A 22497-nucleotide genomic window follows, 5' to 3' on the forward strand; every position below is an offset into this window, starting at 1 on the left:
CATAATAATAAATCATGAATTTTATCATGTATCATGTTTTAGTCGCAGTTTATCATTTAAGCGAATATGTTCATGCCACGAACGACCGTTCGTGTGCACACAAGTTATGCGCATTAAGCGTACATGTGCATGCACGCGCAGATTATTTTATTATGATTGTCTAGATTTAAAAACTTTCTGCAAAAAAAAAAAGATGCAAAATAATCATTGCAGTAGCTTTTGTTCATATGACCAAACAATCTATCGCTGCAACGATGTATTTTATATAATTTTGTCGCGGAAGTAATCAATCTATAGTTAATTGCTATATATATTTGTTCATGTGACCAAAAATTACTGTATAATAAATAACTGTGTGTGTAATAAAGATACGAGACACGTTTTGAGACTTATAACACCAATAAATAAAAAAATATTATAGATACTGCTTAGATTCAGGACATATAAGAGATATATGTTTTATTTATTAATTATTTTAACATATAATTTGTCCATTTTATTCAGCAATAATAAATAATATGTGGAAACTTATCACAAGAGAATAGGATAATTACATTTAGTTCAGAAACATTATTATTTATATTAAGAACATTAGCCTTTATGACAGAAGTTATATCAACATTTAATGTAAGAATCTCACCATCTGTATTTATATCAATTTTTTGCTTTCTTTATCAATGATATGAGTTATATTATTAATCTGAAAAAAGAAAATAAGTATATATTTTATTCACAATATTCAAATATATTGAAGATGTTAATGTATTTATATCTGTAAAAAATAAGCTTCTACAAGCCAGATTCTGATTGTGATCCACTTGACACTACAGATGCTTTGAGAAGCATTCTTTTTCTCTTTTCTTTCAATAAAGAGAGAAAAAAAGAGGGAACGCTTCGAAGCATCTGTAGCGTCAAGTGGATCACAGCCTCTGTCTGGCTTAAAAAGTTTTACTTACACAGATCTTACTTTGTAAATGTAATAAATTAGATAATTAACTTACCATTGTTCTCAATACCCAATATTTGAAGTGGTTTGTCCAATAATATATGTGGTACATCTATTTTAACGTCATGCCTTGCTTCTTCTATTAAAATTTTATTATTCAAAATAATATCTTTTCTAATATAGTATAATAACAAAATGTAAATGCTAAAAGTATAAAATATTTTGAATTACCATGTTTGCAATAACACTTGCTGCATACTTAAGACCCTTTTTATATGTGACATTTGTTAGGTTAATTGTACTTTTTCGATTATATCATTTGACTACATATAATCACAGTTTCTATTTGTATCAGTCTTTTGCTTTTCAAGTTACTTGTTGATATCTATAGAATAGAAATATAGATAAAAATAAATACATACATTATTTAACAATATAAGATATATTAAAGATGTAAATATATTTATGCATATGAAAATAAACTTCTACAAGCCTGATGTTTTCTGGCTTGTAAAAAAAATCATCTTATTTTGAACATCTAATGATAGAATTAATTTACTATTGTTCTCAATATTCAATATGTGAAGTAATTTGTCCAATAATATACGTGGTTCACTTATTGCAATACTTCGTTTAGCTTCTTCTAATAACATTTTATTATCTAGAATGATGTAAAAAATAATATGTAATTTATTGGAATAACGAAATGCAAAAACTGTGTGTGTGTGTGTGTGAAAAATGTAAAATGTTTCGACTTACCGTGTTTTACAATAATGCTTGCTGGATACCTACGATCATCCTTATAAGTAACCTTTCTCATCTTTTTTCCTTGTAATATATTTCGAATTACATACATAATATACATCAGTATATTTCACTAATGCATACATTTTTCTCTACAATCTAATAATATTGCACACAAAGTTATTAAAAAACGTAGAATCTGATAAATAACATTATACAATTTTTCTCGACTAAGCAAATGATAACGAATGATGATTGCATTGTAAAAGCCATCGCACACAAATGACATAAAGACGTTCTTATGGTTTGCATAATGCATATGCAGTCATGTCATTTTGTGTGCGACGGCTTTTACAATGCAATCAACATTCGTTATCATTTGCTTAGTCGAGTGAAAAATTGTATAATGTAATTTATCAGATTCTACGTTTTTTAATAACTTTGTGTGCAATATTATTAGATTGTAGAGAAAAATGTATGCATTAGTGAAATATACTGATGTATATTATGTATGTAATTCGAAATATATTACAAGGAAAAAAGATGAGAAAGGTTACTTATAAGGATGATCGTAGGTATCCAGCAAGCATTATTGTAAAACACGGTAAGTCGAAACATTTTACATTTTCAGTTTTTGCATTTCGTTATTCCAATAAATTACATATTATTTTTTACATCATTCTAGATAATAAAATTTTATTAGAAGAAGCTAAACGAAGTATTGCAATAAGTGAACCACGTACATTATTGGACAAATTACTTCACATATTGAATATTGAGAACAATAGTAAATTAATTCTATCATTAGATGTTCAAAATAAGATGATTTTTTTTACAAGCCAGAAAACATCAGGCTTGTAGAAGTTTATTTTCATATGCATAAATATATTTACATCTTTAATATATCTTATATTGTTAAATAATGTATGTATTTATTTTTATCTATATTTCTATTCTATAGATATCAACAAGTAACTTGAAAAGCAAAAGACTGATACAAATAGAAACTGTGATTATATGTAATCAAATGATATAACCGAAAAAGTACAATTAACCTAACAAATGTCACATATAAAAAGGGCCTTAAAGCCCGTATCAGGCTACGCATTGAAGATTGAGATTAAAGATTGAAGATTGGGAATTTGACTAATCAGGAAGAAGCAATAATCTTCAATGCGTAGTCTGATACGAGCTTTACGTATATATATTGTAGATTTTTAGTATTGGCAATGAATTTTGGAACATAGCCGTTATGTTACGTCCACATTATCTTACAATTTGTTTTATTCACATGTACTTTAAGTCCATTCGTTTTTGTAGCACGCATGTACTGTTACATCTTTTGAAACTGAATAAATATTATAATAATAAATCATGAATTTTATCATGTATCATGTTTTACGCAGCTTATTTAACCGAACATGTTTATGCATGTGCGTACATATGCATGTACGCGCGGGTCATTTCATTATGATTGTCTGAATTGCAGACCTTTCTTCAAAAAAAGGATGCAAAGTAATAATTGCAGTAGTTTCTGTTCATGGGACTAAACAATCTATCGCTGTAACGATGTATTGTATATAATTTTGTATTGTCGTGAAAATAGCCAATCTATAGTTAATTGCTTGTACATATTTATTCACGTAACCAAAAATTACTGTATAATAAATAACTCTGTGTGTGTGTGTGTGTGTGTGTGTGTGTTTGTGTGTGTAATAAAGACACGAGACACGTTTCGAAACTCATGACATCAATAAAATATTGTAGATATCGTTTTGATTGACATATAAAGAATATATGTTTTTATTTATCTGAAAAAATGATTTATTGATGTCATGAGTCTAGAAACATGTCTTGTGTCTTACAGTTATTTTTTATACAGTAGTTTATACATTTTTGATAACATGAATAAATATGTATAAGCAATTAATTATAGATTGGCTATTTCCGCGACAGTATAAAATTATATACAATATATCATTGCAGCGATAGATTGTTTGGTCCCATGAACAAAAACAACTGCAATCATTACTTTGCATCCTTTTTTTGAATAAAGGTTTGCAATTCAAATAATCCTAATGAAATGACCCGCGCGTGCATGCACATGTACGCACATGCACATGTACGCACATGCATAAACGTGTTCGGTTAAATAAACTGTATAAAACATGATACATGACAAAATTCATAATTTATTATTATAATATTTATTCAGTTTCAAAAGATGTAACAGTACATGCGTGCTACAAAAACGAATGGACTTAAAGTACATGTGAATAAGACAAATTGTAAGATAATGTGGACGTTCCACATTGTAGGATAATGGCTATGTTCCAAAATTCATTGCCAATACTAAAAATCTACAATATATATACGTAAAGCTCGTATCAAACTACGCATTGAAGATTACTGCTTCTTCCTAATTAGTCAAATTCCCAATCTTCAATCTTTAATCTCAATCTTTAATGCGTAGCCTGATACAATCTTTAGGAAATGGACCAATCAATTTTCTTATGCATATGCTTATGCGACTATACAAATTTATCTGGATAGGCCCTAATAATACAACCGCCATTTGTTTGTTTAGTCGGATCATAGACATAGTAAGTATAGACTGAGCATCCTTTGTATAAGCGGTGATGTATACGATGAGAGAGAGAAAAGATATTAAGATGAGTTTCTCTCTCTTTTCAATGCCGGAGAGTGGGGAGCACTTCTCCTCATCCGCCGGCGCCGGTTCGTCGTTTCCCCTATTGCGCTATAAAGCAGGCTCTCCCACTCTCCGGCATTGAAAAGAGAGAGAAACTCATCTTAATATCTTTTCTCTCTCTCATCGTATACATTACCGCTTATACAAAGGATGCTCAGTCTATACTTACTATGGGCTTGTTCGTTTTAGCTACACTGGGGCCGGCGTCACATAGAACCCGTAATCCGTAATCCGCACCGAAAGTCCGCAAAAGTTACTAGGGATTGCGTCCGTAACGTTACGTGTGTTTTTTCTCCTTGTGTCCCATGGAGCCGTAATTCCATGAAATTTCCGTAAAAGTTACTAAAAGTTACTAGTTATTACTAGTAATGCTTTTTTTAATTTTATTTATTTAACTAAATTTGACGATTTAATTAAAATGTTTGTTAAAATTATAATATATTCTGTAGTTTTCTTATGAATAAAATACAAATAAACAATTATAATCTGTTAAATAAAAAATAGTAATACCGTTACGTGTGTATTTACGGCTCCATGGGACACAAGGAGAAAAAACACACGTAACGTTACGGACGCAATCCCTAGTAACTTTTGCGGACTTTCGGTGCGGATTACGGATTACGGGTTCTATGTGACGCCGGCCTGGGGCTGCTCTGGGCACCGATCACGTAAATTTTCCCCTAGAACGAATCAGTGAGAAGTGACGAGTCTCATGCGGATTTCATTATTTTGTGATCACGTAATTTTAATTCCGGTGACAGAGTGAGACATTTAGCGTGAAACTTTTCACCAATAGCCGACATGGTTAAACGGTGAAAATCTAGTGTTTATTAACCTACACAAAATATTAATTGGTAAAATGGCCGAAATTTTTTGGATTTTAAATCTGGCAATAGAAGAAAAACGAAGATTAAAACTAATGCGCAGACATTTACGTGATGTTTCGGATCCATTCAATGTGTCTAAAACACAGTTCTTACAGTTATATAGGTATGCGCATATAAATATATAAAATTAAAGCAAATGTGAAATTGTACATAATGCATTGACACCTTCATATTTTTAATGAGCCTTTAGAAATATTTTTTTATTAACCATTAACATTTAATTGATATCTATTTTGTATGGGTTCTCTATTTATGCAGATTAAGCAAAGAATGTGTACTAGATTTATGCAATAGTTTGCGACCTTATGTACCATAAGAACAACGCTCAACTGCAATACCTCTAGAATTAAAGGTGACTTATGTGTGTTAATATATTATTTTATTAAAGGATTAACATTCGTAAAAAATTATTTTAGTATAATCTTTATGTCAATATTACTTTCAGGTTTTATCAACTTTTTTTTTTTTCACCACCTGTACCCCTCGAATAATTTTTTCTCTTCGTCTCCTTTTTGAGGACGTTCATTCGCCAGTCATTCCAGCTCTATTATTATAAAACAAGTATTTACATTATGAGTATCAGGTAGTTAAAAAATAACAAAAATTAGAAAAATAAGTAATATACTATTTTTTAATTGCGCTTTTACCTTTCTCCATTCTTCAGCACTCTTTTTGGGACCCTCATCAGAACAATTTAAAGTGTTCGCTAAATTATCCCACATATCTTTCTGCAAACAAATTCATTATATATTATGTATATATGTAAATTAAAATATTTTTAATGAAACACATTATGCATATTTTTAATGTAACACATTATGCATTAATAATATAATACCATTGTCCTGCGGCTTTCCGATTTTCTACTTAATCGTCCTTGTAGTAATTTTCGATGTGATTCCATGTAATTTAATAGCATTTCTCTTTGCTTATATGTAACATTCATTTTTAAACTGAAATACATATACTAAATTAGAGAAATTTTTCAAATAAACGTTTATGTAATAAATTAATAAATTGTTTTAACTTACAACTTACAACTATTAGTAATAGTAATAAATTAAAGTAATAAATTAATAAATTGTTCAACTTACATTAGTAATTGTGTTTTTTATTGCCGTTGATTGCACTTATAAGTTGACTTATGTGACAATTAAACTCAATAAGATTGTCTTACTAAATTTAGGGTTATGTTTGTAATCGTGAAATTTTATTCAGTGTGGTTCTTGGGATATTTTGTACTTGCACCGATATGTAAGTCCTCACTGCTTCTAGTGATGTCACTATTCATTTCTTTCACTACATGATCGCGGTGGAAATGATGAACGATGAAACCGTGAGATGGCCACCAATGAAAATCTAAAAGTGAACTATGTCACCGAAGAATACGTGATCGATGTCCTGGTTCTGCTCTACACAGGATAATACAGGACAGATAAATAGTTTGTTTTGTATTATCTTGTTTAGAGCAGACCCAGAGCTGCCCCAGTGCAGCTAAAACGAACAAGCCCTATGTCTATGAGTCGGATTGACCTCAATTGTCTAGTCGGATGAAAAATTTCATAATGTGACTTATCATATAGATTTTACTTCTTTTAATAACTTTATGCAGTATTGTAAGATTGTAGGAAAAAATGTACGCATTAGTGAAATACACTGATGTATATTATGTATGTAATTCGAAATATATTACAAGGAAAAAAGGTGAGACAAAGGTTACTTATAAGGACGGTTGTAGGTATCCAGCAAGCGTTATTGTAAAACATGGTAAGTCGAAACATTTTATATTTTCAGTTTTTGCATATATTCCCCCCCCCCCCCCAATAAATTTTGCAGTTATTCCAATAAATTATATATTATTTTTTATATCATTCTAGATAATAAAATTTTATTAGAAGAAGCCAAACGAAATATTGTAATAGGCAAACCATGTGTGTTATTAAACAAACCACTTGAAATATTGAACAATGAGAACAATGGTAAGTTAATTCTATCATTAGATGTTCAAAGTAAGATTTTACAAGACAGAAAATATCAGACTTGTAGAAGTTTATTTTCACATGCATACAATAACAATGTAAATGCTAAAAATATTTTGAATTACCATGTTTTGCAATAACATTTGCATACTTAAGACGTTTTTTATATGTGACATTTGTTGTATTTTTTTTGCTTATATCATTTGAGTTATACATATAATCACAGTTTTTATTTGTATCAGTCTTTTGATTTTCCTTATCAATATCAGTTACTTTGTTAATATCTATGGAATAGATATATAAAAAAAAATAAATAAATACATTATTTGTAATATAAAATATATTAAAGGTATAAATGTATTTACCCTGATAGCACAGAAGGTTTTGGTTATGTTGCGTTATGTTGCAGAGACATAACAGAGACTTTGTTATATCTGTGTTATATATCTGTAACATAACCGAAACCTTCTGTGCTATCAGGGTAAATACATTTATACCTTTAATATATTTTATATTGCAAATAATGTATTTATTTATTTTTTTTATATATCTATTCCATAGATATTAACAAAGTAACTCATATTGATTAGGAAAACCAAAAGACTGATACAAATAAAAACTGTGATTATATGTATAACTCAAATGATATAAGCAAAAAAAATACAACAAATGTCACATATAAAAAGCGTCTTAAGTATGCAAATGTTATTGCAAAACATGGTAATTCAAAATATTTTTAGCATTTACATTGTTATTACACTATTATTAGAAAAGATATTATTTTAAACAATACAATTTTTATAGAAGAAGCAAAGCAAAACGTTAAAATAGATGTACCACATGTATTATTGGACAAACCATTTCAAATATTGGATATTATATTTATAGTTTCCATATTATTCATTATTGCTAAATAAAATTCCAAAATATTAACTATTAATGATAATAATATATTTACAGAATCTACATCTCCAATACGAAATACACATACATCCAATACGAGAGAAGAATCTCTAACTTTTGAAGATATTGAAGTTCTAGACAGCGATATTTCTTTATCTAGTAGGTAACATTTATTATATTTTGATTCAACAATAATTTAATAATATATATTTTATAATGTGAAACACATTGTTTACATTATATAAATATAATCGTTTTTCTATTTTTATATTATAGACTTACTTGATAGATCTATACCATTAAATTTAAATTGTGGCAAGAGATTAACTTTTGACAGCTTTGGTATGTAAAGATTGTATTTGTATATTTGGGATATCTGAATTATTAAAGCTTCAAATGTTATTTATAAAAACAAGTTTCTTAATTTGAATGTTTATATCGAATAATATTAAATTTATAGACAATATAATAATACATTTTTATATTAGATAAAATTTTATATATATTTATAAATGATCATTTTTTTAATTTTTAAGATAGCTATATTTTTCTAATTGACTTATCTCATTCTGATTTTAATTTCTCAACAAATTTAAAAGAAGGAACGGTATCTGAAAATGCCTGTATCTCTAAGTGTGATAATGTGAGTCTCAAGTGCAATGAAGCAAATGTTGATGCAATTTCATTACCACTTGGTATGTATACTTTAATTGATAACTATATTACACTTGAGAGTTACACTTGAGAGATGTTTAAAATATTATAGTCTACTATTATAAACAAGTGATTAAATTAAATAATGACAATGTCAAATATTAATGTGAAATTTATATACAGTATAATATTTTGATAGTAATTAAATGTTTTCATAGTATCAAATAATTGTCTTATAAATAATGGATTATTATTTAAAATATTCTTTTTTTGTTATTGATAATCTAATTTGGTTTTGATTATAACAATTTATAATTATCTACAGAAATGATGGTACCAGAAAATGTATGCATTTCTACTAACTGTGCTAATGTGAACCAAATGTGTAATGAAGAAAATATTAATGTAATTTCATTACCACTTGGTATGTATATTTTAATTATTTTGATAATTATGTTACACTTGAGTTACATTTGCGAGATGTTTAAAATATTAAAGTTTAATATTATAAACAAATGATTAATTTAAATAATGACAACATCAAATATTAATGTGAAATTTATGTACAGTATAATATTTTGATAGTAATGAAACGTTTTCATATCAAATAATTGCCTTATAAATAATGAATTATTATTTAGATATTCTTTTTTTTATAATTGATAATCTAATTTAGTTTTAATTACAACAATTTATAATTATCTACAGAAGAAATGACGGTACAAGAAAATGAATGCATTTTTACTAATTGTGATAATGTGAGCCAAATGTGTAATGAAGAATATGTTGATGCAATTTCATTACCACTTGGTATGTATATTTTAATTACTATGATAACTATGTTACACTTGAGAGTTACACTTGAGAGATGTTTAAAATATTAAAATTTAATGTTATAAAAAAGTGGTTAATTCAAACAATATAATTATACAACGTTTAAAATTGTAATTATATTGAAATAAATACATTTTTGTAGAATAACACGTAATGGATCAAGCTGATATATAAAATACTACAAAAACTTTTCTTTCAATAAATATAATTATTTTAATTTATAATTGAATATAATTATGTTCTTGACTCTTGCTGTTGACTCTTTTATCTATATATAATATATTATGCTATAAAATGTATATTAAAAATTATTGCAAATTAGATTAAAAATACATTTTTGCAGAGTAACACATGATTAATAAAAGATATAAACATATTCTTTTTTTTTTTAATAATAATTTAATTTAATTTTTATTATTAAATTACTATAAATTACTATATGTATTGCAATTTTATTTGGTTATACAACAGTTGACATTTTTTTGTTAGCTTTGTACATTATTAAATTTATATATATACATATTTTATAAGAGATTAATTTTTTACAGCTTTAATATGTGAGAATTATGTTTATATATTTAAGAGATGTCTAAAATATTGGAGCCAATTATTTATAATTTATAAACAATTTACAGTTTAAACAGACAATATCGAATATTAATGTGAAATTTACGATTTATTTATAATATTTTAACAATAACAAAACGTTTTTGTAATATCAGATGATTGGCTTTATATAAGTAATTCTATTTATATATACAGGGTGTCTGGCAATAATCGCCCCACCGGTCATATACAGGTAGAGGAGGTCAAATCGAGTAGAAAAGTCCTTTACCATTTTTTAATTTTCATAATAAGTACTGAGTAATTAACGAAAAAAGATCGGCGAATCCGCGCGAGTAAAGCGCGCGCAGCGAGAAGGACATCCCACTGCTATGCGATCACTAGGCGCGCGATGAAGCGTTGGGAGGAGCGCTCTACAAATGATAATGGCAACATACGAGCGGCGCGTAACGCTAGATCCTTGTGTCCTAGTGATCGCGTAGCAGTGGGACGTCCTTCTCACCGCACGCGCTTTACTCGCGCGGATTCGCCGATCTTTTTTCGTTAATTACTCAGTACTTATTATGAAAATTAAAAAATGGTAAAGGACTTTTCTACTCGATTTGACCTCCTCTACCTGTATATGACCGGTGGGGCGATTATTGCCAGACACCCTGTATATATATATAATATTCTTATTTTATAATTGACTTTCATTTATTTTTGATTTTGCAATGAATTATATTTATGTGCAGAAGAATTAATTGCTCCAGAAAATGTATGCATTCCTTTTACCTGTGATAATGTGAGCCAAATGTGCAATGAAGGAAATGTTGGTGATCCAGAACCATCACTTGGTAAGTAGACTAAAAAACTTTGTAATTAGGTACTTCCCTGACAGCACAGCATATCCAAAAGACGTCCAGAGGATAACCCGAAGACGTTTTTGGGACGACAGGACATCCTCTGGGCATCCTTTGGATGTATTTTGGACATGTGTGCTGTCTGGGTTTGATAATTTTTTTTTTTAATTAATGTTTTTGACGTCTCGCTTCAGATTTTTATATATGAAGTATTATATCAAAAAATACATGTCAAAATTGTTTTATATTATATTGAAATGAGAATACATTTTTATAGAATGACATATGATTGACTAAACAGTTACGCAAACTACTATAAAAACTTTTCCTTTTTTATTAATAAATATTAGATAACTGCAAAATTTATATGCCGGTTATCCAATGATAGAATATTTGATATATGATGAATTATTTGATAGATCTGACACACAATTTAAATTTGATAGATACATCAAATGTAAATTGTGATGAAAAATTAACTTTTGACAGCTTTGATATGCGAGGATTATATTCTTCTTTGAGAGATATTTAAAATATTAGAATCGATTATTTATAGATTATTTATAGATAAGTATCTCAATTTAAATAATGATTGCATCGAATAAGAATGTGAAATCTATATACGTATATATAATTTTATAGTAATATTTATATTAATAAAACGTTTTTAGTAGTTAGATAATTGATTTATAAGTATTTATAAGTAATATTTCTTATTTTTAAAATATTTTTTTTTTTTTAAATGACACATATATATCTCTAATTTTTTAATTTTAATTTTACAATTTTATATCTTATTATGTCAAATATTATGAATATTTTTGTTTTCTTTTCATAAATATTTTATTGCTGCAAAATTATTGAAAAGTAGTCTGTAATATAACAGTTATTAGTTATTTAATTAAAAAGTAATTAATTTATATATATTGACATTATTTTTTACGATCATTTGATGTATTTTTTGAAATAAAGAAATATTTTTTAGTATTATACATACATTCTTAATCGATTGCAAATATTATTTTATAAAAATGTATCTCTATTTTTTTAATTATTTCGCAAAAATTTTGTAATGATTTTTTCTATTCATATTTTTAATATTGTCAAAATGAAGAAATCTAGAAATAAATATTTATTTTGTTTATATTATTATTTATTTAGATGTTGAAACCGATAATCAAAGTAGTACTTCAGAATATATACCATCAGATTATATATCAGAAAATGAACAAAATTCGGATTATGAATTGCAAGAACAAAAGAGCACAAGCAAAAATCTACAAGAACAAAAATCTACACTAAACAAAACTGTATCTTCAATATCCAGTTTAGATAACTCACAAATTTGTTCATCTGCATGTAATGATGAATTAATGCACGTAGAAACTTCTAATATAAAAACATCACGGAAAAAGAGTTATTGTATTTTTTGCACAAAGTTACAATCGCAATTTGCACGACATCTTGAAAAAGTGCACTGCAATGAACCAGATGTAAAAAAGTTTTCTGTTTTACCTAAAGGTAATCCGGAAAGAAAAAAAATTATAGAAACTTTAAGGAAAAACGGAAATTTTAAATTTAATACAGACTCAAAGCTAAATGATGGACAACTTATCGTATGCAGACGTCCCAATGAAAAACGTAACAAATGTGCTACAGATTTTATTGCTTGCGCAAAATGCAAAGGTTTTTTTGCGAAAAGTACGATACGTCATCATTCTAGAAAATGCTTTAAAAAAGACTTTAAAAAAAATAAATGTATTATGGTTTTGGGAAGAAAAATTTCTTCGAGATTACATACATCAGCAAATAGTATTTTAAGAAAAACAGTTTTTCCCGTAATGCGGGAAGACGAAGTTACACGCCTCATACGATATGATGAATTGTTAATTATTTACGCAAATAACTTATGTATCAAGTACAAATCACAACATCATCACGATATGATACGCGCTAGACTACGTGTTCTTGGTCGCTTTCTCATAGCGTTAAAAGAAACAAACAAGAATATAGAAAATTTTGAATCGCTTTATCATCCAAAATTTTACGATGACTGCATTTGTGCAATTAATACAGTTGCAAGATATAATGACGAAAATCAAATGTACGAAGCTCCCGCGGTAGCGGCAAATTTATCAACATTGATAAAGCAAATTGGAAATCTTCTTATCACAAAGTGCATAAAAACTGGAGATACAGAAAAAAAGATACAAGTTAAAGATTTTTTAAAATTATGGATAGTGGATATCGCAATCAGTGTTAATAGAACCGTTATGGAAACGCAATCTACTCACAAAAGACGAAAAACAATCAATCTTCCATCACTAGAAGATATTAAAAAGTTATATCTACATTTGAAAGAAAAGCGTGTTAAAGCTTTTAAGGCATTACAGCAATCTTTTTCTTATATTCATTGGCTTTCTTTGGCAGAAACTACTTTAACTTCTGTTCATGTTTTTAATAGACGACGGGCAGGAGAGATTGAAAGAATCCTCATAGAAGATTTCAAAAATCATGAAAAATTAAATAAAAATATGTATAGCGACATTTATAAGTCATTAAGCGACAAACATAAAAAGATTGCTGAAAAATATGTGAGATTTTGTATCAGAGGTAAATTGGGACGAACGGTGCCTGTTTTGTTGACTAAGGATTTATTTCAATGTATAATTTTAATTTTAAAATTCCGGAAAGAAGCGGAAGTACCTGACAAAAATCCATATATTTTTGGATTACCCGGTATTAGTAAACGAAGATACAAATATCTGAGAGCCTGTGTTTTAATGCGCAGATTCGCAAACGAATGCAATGCAATGGATTCTACTACTTTACGTGGTACGATATTGAGGAAACACGTAGCAACATATTGTATTCAATTAAATCTGAATGATATTGATGTATCAGATCTTGCTACATTTATGGGACACTCAGACAAGATACATAAAGACCATTACAGGCAACCGTTACCAAGTAGAGATATATTAAAAATTTCGCAATATTTAGAAGCGGTCCAAGGAAAAGTACACGGATCAAATGATGAATCTTCAGATAGTAATATGGAAAATAATGAAAACTTAAAAGACTATTCAAGAAATAGTAGCCTTATTGATATGATTGATATGGTTGATGATGATATGATTGATAATGATATGATTGATAATGATATGAACAAAGAAAATATGTCTTTTGGTAATTATTTTAATATTTTTTATTATTTCTTTTTAATTATCAATTTTATTATTTTTCAAATTCTCAATGTGTTATATTCTTTAATACGAAAATATGCTTGTTCTTGTTTTTTTATATTTTATTATACTTTGTTTTTATACGTTGTTTAGATAATTTATTTTACATATATAGTTTAGTTATAATTACTTGTAATTACTTATATTACATATATAACTATCTTTAATTATAAATTTTTTATAAATATTTAAATAAATTATTTGTTATAGATACATCTGTGCACCATACGTCTGATGATCTCATAATCCATAAACAATCCAATGAATCCAATAAACAAGATACTAATAAAAAGCAAAAACGATCTAGTAAGTATTTTATGAGTTTAATTAAAAGAATATAGATTATTGAATGTGCAAAATATAAAATATAAATTATTTGACTTAATAATTTTTGATAAAGTACCTTAATATAAAAAATGTTTTTTTTTATTACATATTTAATTTTGTTTAAGCTACTTTATTTTATATGTATAATATAATTTCACTTTTCTTTCAATTTTACCAAATTTATATACATATTTATAATTATCATTTTTATGCAAATGTTACAAATTTTATTTTATCAATATTGTTTAGCTTCTCCTTATGGGAAAACAAAAAGAACACGTTGGTCTCAAAAAGAAAAAAAAACTGCACTTGAGACATTTTCACAATATATGAAAGATTTGAAGTTACCATCTTTACGAGAGATACAAACTATAAAAAAACAGTATAATATCCTTTCTAATCGTACATCGCCCCAAATTAAAACATGGCTTCACAATCAACAAAAAGCTTTACGACAATGTAAGTATTTATTATTATTTTTTAGTATTAAAATTAACATTTAAAATATAACATTCAAAGAAAGAAGTAAAATATTTAGCTTTTTGTCTAGTATTTTTAATTTTTAATATCTTTAATTTTTTTATTTTTCTATGCTTTTTTTTCAGAATGAAGTCAAAATGTGTCAAGATTTTAAGACGTTCAGTAAGAATATAAATATAAAAGAATACGGCTAAATAATTGTCAATTCAGAGTGTAAGGCATTATTGATGTCTGATATGCATACATATAATTGTTACGCGAATTATTTTCATACGACACAACTTTAATGGTTACGGAGTAATATCGTTCAACTTGATGTTGAATTGAAGTAAAAGTTTAAGTGATAGGCAAGCAAAGTCAGTCATTTGATAAGAATCAGTCAAGAATAAAACTGATTATGAATAAATAGAGGTTCTTGGAAGAAAGATCTGTTCAAATTGAAACAGAGATCAGAAATTGCTTTGAGGAACTGGCAAAAATTCTTCGATTACTTCGATTACTTAAAAGGTTATAAGGCTTTATATAAAAAAAGTTAATATTCTAAAACTGTTTTTTTTTTTATTTGAAGATTATATATGTATGATTGCGTTTAGTTGTTTTACAATTAATTATGTTAACAATACTTATAAAAATGTTTCTATGACTTATATTATTTTTATAAGTTTTAAACATTGCAAATAACATGAAAATTTTATTAAGATAAATATTATATAATATAATATAATTTTATTAAGAACACAAACGACGACAAACGCCGACAAGCTGATTTTGTTAAAACCATGATATAACGTATGACATATGCATTTAAAATACATTTTTTTTTTATTACAATATTACTACATTATACTTTAATAAATTTTATTAAGTTGTCTCGTTTCTTAATTTTGTATTATTGTTTCTTTTATTTAAAATCAAATAAATGTGGAAACTATATACAAATTAATGTACTCTGTAAAATTTATGAAACAAAAAATATAAAAAAATATTTGTAACAAGTCTGCAATTGCTATTTTCCTTTATCAGAAATATCAATTAAATTAATAAATTGAATACGTATCTTAAAAATATTTGAATTGAATATGTCTCTTAAAAATATCTATTAAATTTATATTAAATGCAATTACAATGTATATGTGGAAATTAATTGAATATGGTGTAATTTAAAAAGTAAAGTAAAAGTTAAATATTATCTATTGTTTTTACCTTGATTTTTGACCTTTGTTTCTTTTTATGTAATTAACACTGCAAATTATAAATTCATCGAAATATCTTGCATAGTTGTCAAGAGATCAACTCAGTAATTAAAAATTTTTATGTATAGCAATGAGTTTTTTAACATAATCTAGAGTACTGAGTAATTGTATTATACATAACAGTACGAGTTTCCTATCTTTCAACTTTTATGGCACCGGCCTAAGTTACAGCTATTATAAACCAACTAATTAAAAATTTGCTCAATAATTCTCCCCAAAAGAAAAAATCTAAAGTATCAGGATACTTTAAAGATTACATATTAAAATTTGACCAATAGAAACAAAAGAAGTTAAAAGTTCTTTGTCTAGATTGATCAAATTTCAATTTTCAATCACAATCTTCAATGCGGCTTTAAGCCCGTATCAGACGACGCATTGAAGATTGAGATTAGAGATTGAAAATTTGACCAATCAGAAAGAAGTAATATCTGTTTGTTTCTTCGTGATTCGTCAAATTCCTAATCTTTAACCTTTAATCTCAATCTTCAATGCGTCGTCTAATACGAGCTTTACGGCTCCTGCTGACCACAGCGGTGAAGCGGCGAGCGGTAATCCAATGAGTGCGTCGCTTCTCGCCGCTTTTATTATTACGCATATGTAAATTTTTATTCTATGGCTATCATAATTTTTCTTTAAAAGTGAAAACGTGGAAAGTGAAAAATCGATGAATTCGACAAATAATCTTCGAATTTATGTAGAAATTTTCACTTTTTACGTTTTCACTTCTAAGGAAAAAGTACGTGATCGATGCTGTATAAATAAATTTTTAACACCACGGTCAATTTTTAATACTATAATCAAGATATTCTAATGAATTCAGAATAATTCAACACAGTATCAAAGAGAAGACTTTGAAAATACAAAGGGTGTTTACGATAATTCAAGTTCGAGTTAGTTTTACTAGGGCCGAAAAATGAGATAGACATAACCATCTAGAACCTTTATGATTCATGACAACTCGACGCTGTCTTGTATTGCTTGAGTTAAATTCATTGAATTTATTGAGTTTATTGAGCAAATTTTATTGTAATAAAAAAATGTCATTTATTATTATTATTAATTATATTATTATTAATTTATTAAAGAGGTATACCAACATACATACCAACATTATTTGTTTCTTTCATAGACTGATTTGCAGTTGACATTTTTCTATTACAATAAAATTTGCTCAATAAACTCAACAAATTCAATGAATTTAACTCAAGCAATACAAGACAGCGTCGAGTTGTCATAAATCATAAAGGTTCTAGATGGTTATGTCTATCTCATTTTTCGGTCCTAGTGAAACTAACTCGAACTTGAATTATCGTAAACACCCAATAAGTTGTCAATCTTTTAGCTTTGAGTCCGTATTAAACTTAAAATTTTCGTTTTTTTCTGAAAATTTCTATTTTTTTCGGATTACCTTTAAGAAAAGCAAAAAACTTTTTTACGTCTAGTTTATTGTTTCTAAAAGGAATGGTTAAAAAGTAAGAAGTATTGAAATAAAAAAAATGCATCTTATAGGGGATAAACAATGCATTCATGATTTCTGATCAAAATTTCAAGATAATATTAACCCTTAAGGTACTTTTTTATGCTGACGCTTGATACTGAATTTCAGCGTCAAAAGACATCATGTGATTAAAAATCGCTGCAATGATTCGTTATTTTTAGTCACGTGATGTCTTCTAACGCCGAAATTGAGCGTCGAGCGTCAGCATGAAAAGGTACCTTTAGTCCCGACGGTTCTTTTCGGCACCTGTAATCCCGACTCATGGGTCGTTTGCGTCTTTGCGTTATTTGGATCAGTAAAAACGCTTTAAAAAATCTGAAAAAATTCATGGAGCTTCTTTCAACCTTCAACTTGAAGTCCCAATCATAATATTTCGATAAAAATTATTTTTTTAGGTAGGGGATATGGCGCGTTTCGTACCCGTTTTCAAAAATTACAGCACTTTGAAATTTCGCTTGGGTCGAAAACGACCCATGAGTCGGGACTAAGGGTTAATCTTTTTTACAAAAAAAGTATCAAATATCGCGAAAAAACCCATTTTTTACATATTAAACCTCAATTATTAGGAAAACCTGACGTGCTAGTAAAATTTCCCTACGAAAAAGTACTATTGACGTGACGAAAAAATCATACGTAACTATATAAAAAACTGTCGTCATTCTATAGTTGCATGTAGTTTTTTCATCGCGCCTGTAATCTTTTTTCTTAAGGGTTGGTTTGCGGCATCGTTTTCGACATCCAAAAATCTATAAGAAACACCTTGTTTGATTTAAAATAATTTAAAAAATTTTTTTTGTAAACTAGTGTTATTTTTATAACATTTCTGTGTATATAATATAATGTGTATATATAAATTTTTTTTATTTCGTACAAGCATTTGTTGGTATTCTCTAATCTTATAATAAATCCTATAATAATCTTATAATAAATTTTATAATAAATATTGCGAAATATCAGCGATATAGTCAAAGATTATTCTCTGCTTTAGTTTGTGTCTTATTTATATAAGAATTCTTTGAAAACAAATTAGGTCAAATCACTTATGAACTTTATGTGTTAAGTATATGTGTAAAGAAAATTTGATTATTATTGAATTTCAATATTTAAATGTAAATCAAATATAATGTAATTTTACTAAATATGTATGTTAAGGAATATCCTGCCGATATAAAAAATATATTAAATTATAAATCCTGAATATTCTACTTTCATAGTAATTTATACTTTTGTTTTTTCTTCTTTGTTAAAGAAAGCTTGTTAAGTTTATTTATATATATTTTATCTGTTAATTAAATGCTAAAAATTTTACATTTATTTTATAACACATATTTCATTTAAAATGGCATGTTTTATATTTGCACATGTTACATCCCACATAGCACGAAATATTACGTAAATATTTCAGTAATATTGCAATATACCAGAAATATTACGCATTATCGTACTATATTACAGAAATATTACTGATATATTATATGTTGATAAATAACATTGAAATATTACAGTAATATTGTAATATATTGTTGCAAGATAATAAATAATACATATAATTAGAGCGATGTTATTGAGACGTTATTAAAATATCAAATATATTGATACATATATATTATATATATCATATAATATATATGTATCAATATATTTGATATAAGAAAAGTCTATTTGACCGTCATTATTATTTGCTATATTATAAACTCTATTTCGTTTAACCTTTTTATATATTTTTGTAAATTCATTTAAACTTCTTTTATGTGCTAAACGACGTTTGTGTCTATCTGTGTAATCTGTCCACACAATTTCGCCATCTGTTTCTTCACTAGATGACATGTTGATGAATGTCTAGTGTGTATATATATATATATATATATATATATTTAAATAAAAATTAATTTTAAACATTTATTTTGTTCAATTTTTTAAAACATTATTATAATGTATAATATATATAAATTCTGCATTGATTAAATGTTGAATCAATATTTAATCAATGTTTCTTGTCTTGCAGACATTGCAATTCAGCGGACATTAGACATTTCTTCAATATTTTTTCAACATTAAATCTATATTTCGCAACGTTGCTGAAACATTCATAATGTTGCAATTCTACGTTTTTTAGATATTGATTCAACGTTTGTGTGCTCTATGGGATGATCCTCCATGTAATATGACCTATCGCTTATCCCGTGACGTATAATAGATTATACGTAAGAACATTTATGTGATATGTAATATGATCTGTAGTTTATCTCACGAGATATAATAAAGTATTAATTGTAAGAATATCTATTGAAACATCTTTCAGACATTTATCGAACATCTATCGAACGTCAATCGAACGTCTATCGAACGTATATCGAACGTCTATCGAATGTCCATTGTACATCTCTCAAACCACATTCAACGTCTATCAATCGTTTATCGTGTGATTTTTAACTACTTTCAGCATTTGTAGAGATAGACTTTTTCCTCCTTCTAAAAGAAGAATTGGTATTATACTACCTTTGCAAATTATATAATTTAAGACATGTGCTATCGATGCGCTTTTGTATTTGAAGATTATATAATTTAAGATGTGTGCTACCGTTGCTCTTTTACATTTGAGGATTATATAATTTAAGATGTGCTCTTTTTGCATATGATGTGCTTTGTCAGTTTATTTAAATACATTTTTATCACGTATTGAGGAAAGAAGATATAGATGTCTCCCGTAGGATGGACACATAGATTTGTAACACATCTTAAAGGTGCGAGTATAAAAATGCATTAGAAGCTCGGACGGCCACAAGTCCTCCTACAGTTCGCCAGAGCCGGTGAGATAGCGCATCAGGTTTGTGAGCGAATCAAATTAAAATAGAAAAAAAAAATGGAATTCTACAACGTCGAAATCGGACAAATTTTGGCATTAACCACAGTCGTAGCTGAAAGAGCTAGATTATTGACGGATGTAATGCATCGTTTTCAAATATCGGTGCAGGAGATGCAGCAAAATGTTCCGGATTCCCCGGATCACGTACAACATAGAAGGAAATGAGCATGGGGCGATAATACTTTCAATGTAAGTAACTTTCTTATTACATACTCATTCCGTGTCACTCATACACATGTACAATTGTTGTAACTTATAGTTTCATTTCTTAATTGTGTATTTTATGATTTGTTTCCAGAGCGGAAGCCAGAAATAATTTGACAACGGTGATGACGCAAATAAATGTTATGATCACACTGTTCCAGCAGATGGAACAAAATACAATCAGCACGAACGATATAATGAGTGCTGTAATGACTGTGTTATCCACGGACTTCTCCATTTTATTGAAGGTATCACAGTTTTCTTCTTTTATTTGTAGAAATCGTTTTATTAATAATTTTTTTATTTTTTTTTTGTTACAGATGATAATATTCAGCAGATTTTTTTTTTATATTATATATATTATATATATTATATTATATTATGTTTTTTTTTATATTTTTATAATTTATTATTTCAATATTTTCTGTTAAGTAATTTATTATGATGTCTTACACTTAAATTTACATATTTTTATTCCTGTATGATGTTAGCATATAAAGGATATGTCTTATTACTATACAGGGTGAGGCAAAAGTATGGAAACCCCCGAATAAGTTTTGAGGAAGGCATTTTACGAAAAAATGTTAAATACAAAAGTTTTAGGAAATTTCTCTGGCTTTTCAATGGTGACCTTGGATTTGACCTTGACCGTGACCTTGAAGGTCATTTGAAGGTCAGAGTAATTTTTTTAAATGGAAACCCCTATTTTTTATTCCAAAATCTAATAGCTGGTGTCAAGAGCTTTTCAAAACACTATAATGAAGTTATTTTTCATTAAGTACTTTTCGAGTTATGAGGCTTGTAAATTACAGTATTTTGACATAAAATACAAAATATCTTGTAAAATATTCAATTTTTGGGAATTTTACCTTAATACTTTTATGCATAAAATAATAAGACGAATCAATTGGTATAAAGAAAACACATTGGTTTTAAAAAAAAGTATGCAGTTGCATGTTGCAAACTACATATTTTTTCTTGAAAGCAACTATGTGTTTTCTTTATACCAATTGATTCGTCTCATTATTTTATGCATAAAAGTATTAAGGTAAGATTCTCAAAAATTGAATGTTTTACAAGATATTTTGTATTTTATGTCAAAATACTGTAATTTACAAGCCTCATAACTCGAAAAGTACTTAATGAAAAATAACTTCATTATAGTGTTTTGAAAAGCTCTTGACACCAGCTATTAGATTTTGGAATAAAAAATAGGGGTTTCCATTTAAAAAAATTACTCTGACCTTCAAATGACCTTCAAGGTCACGGTCAAGGTCAAATCCAAGGTCACCATTGAAAAGCCAGAGAAATTTCCTAAAACTTTTGTATTTAACATTTTTTCGTAAAATGCCTTCCTCAAAACTTATTCGGGGGTTTCCATACTTTTGCCTCACCCTGTATATATATTGTTGCGTCCTCGCCGTTTTGATTTTCGTCGCCCGATATCGCGTTTGACAGCTGATAGAACCGCGATTGATATATTGATTTGCGGAGTTAATAAAAGAGGATAGTTGCTAAGAAATAGTAAATGTTTAACAGTTACTAGGATATTGTAAATAAA

General features: G+C 27.5%; 1 protein-coding gene and 1 long non-coding RNA gene across 8 annotated transcripts; one reads left to right on the plus strand and one right to left on the minus strand.

Moving 5' to 3' along the window:
• Nucleotides 1–495: 495 nt before the first annotated feature.
• On the minus strand, nt 496–2608 carry LOC105668030 (uncharacterized). The gene is made up of 5 exons (XR_001100021.2): nt 1706–2608; nt 1506–1607; nt 1178–1331; nt 1002–1085; nt 496–700 (listed from the first exon to the last, which is right to left on the minus strand). It is a non-coding gene; the product is annotated as an uncharacterized lncRNA (long non-coding RNA).
• Nucleotides 2609–6363: 3755 nt separating this feature from the next.
• Nucleotides 6364–16304, plus strand: LOC105668020 (uncharacterized). 7 transcript variants are annotated; one of them, XM_067358515.1, is made up of 12 exons: nt 6364–7054; nt 7165–7266; nt 8227–8328; nt 8446–8511; nt 8769–8864; nt 9149–9247; nt 9532–9633; nt 10956–11057; nt 12225–14252; nt 14519–14614; nt 14885–15094; nt 15241–16304. In XM_067358515.1, coding segments are annotated over exons 1-12 (3138 nt in total). In that variant the 5' UTR covers nt 6364–6921; the 3' UTR covers nt 15243–16304. The 7 variants fall into 7 exon arrangements, with proteins under 7 accessions (XP_067214616.1, XP_067214618.1, XP_067214617.1 ...); XM_067358517.1 differs by having other exon boundaries at nt 9535–9633; XM_067358516.1 differs by having other exon boundaries at nt 8772–8864.
• Nucleotides 16305–22497: the final 6193 nt, after the last annotated feature.

This window comes from Linepithema humile, chromosome 7, assembly GCF_040581485.1.
Source record: "Linepithema humile isolate Giens D197 chromosome 7, Lhum_UNIL_v1.0, whole genome shotgun sequence".
Classification (NCBI taxonomy): Eukaryota; Metazoa; Arthropoda; class Insecta; order Hymenoptera; family Formicidae; genus Linepithema; species Linepithema humile.

What these genes read in the sequence shown, in the direction of transcription:
- LOC105668020 (XM_067358515.1), top strand. Translation starts at nt 6,922, where the DNA reads ATGTACGCATTAGTGAAATACACTGATGTATATTATGTATGTAATTCG. An exon ending in AAGCGTTATTGTAAAACATG is followed by an intron (nt 7,055 to 7,164) that starts GTAAGTCGAAAC and finishes ATATCATTCTAG; the next exon opens with ATAATAAAATTTTATTAGAA. An exon ending in TGCAATTTCATTACCACTTG is followed by an intron (nt 9,634 to 10,955) that starts GTATGTATATTT and finishes ATTTATGTGCAG; the next exon opens with AAGAATTAATTGCTCCAGAA.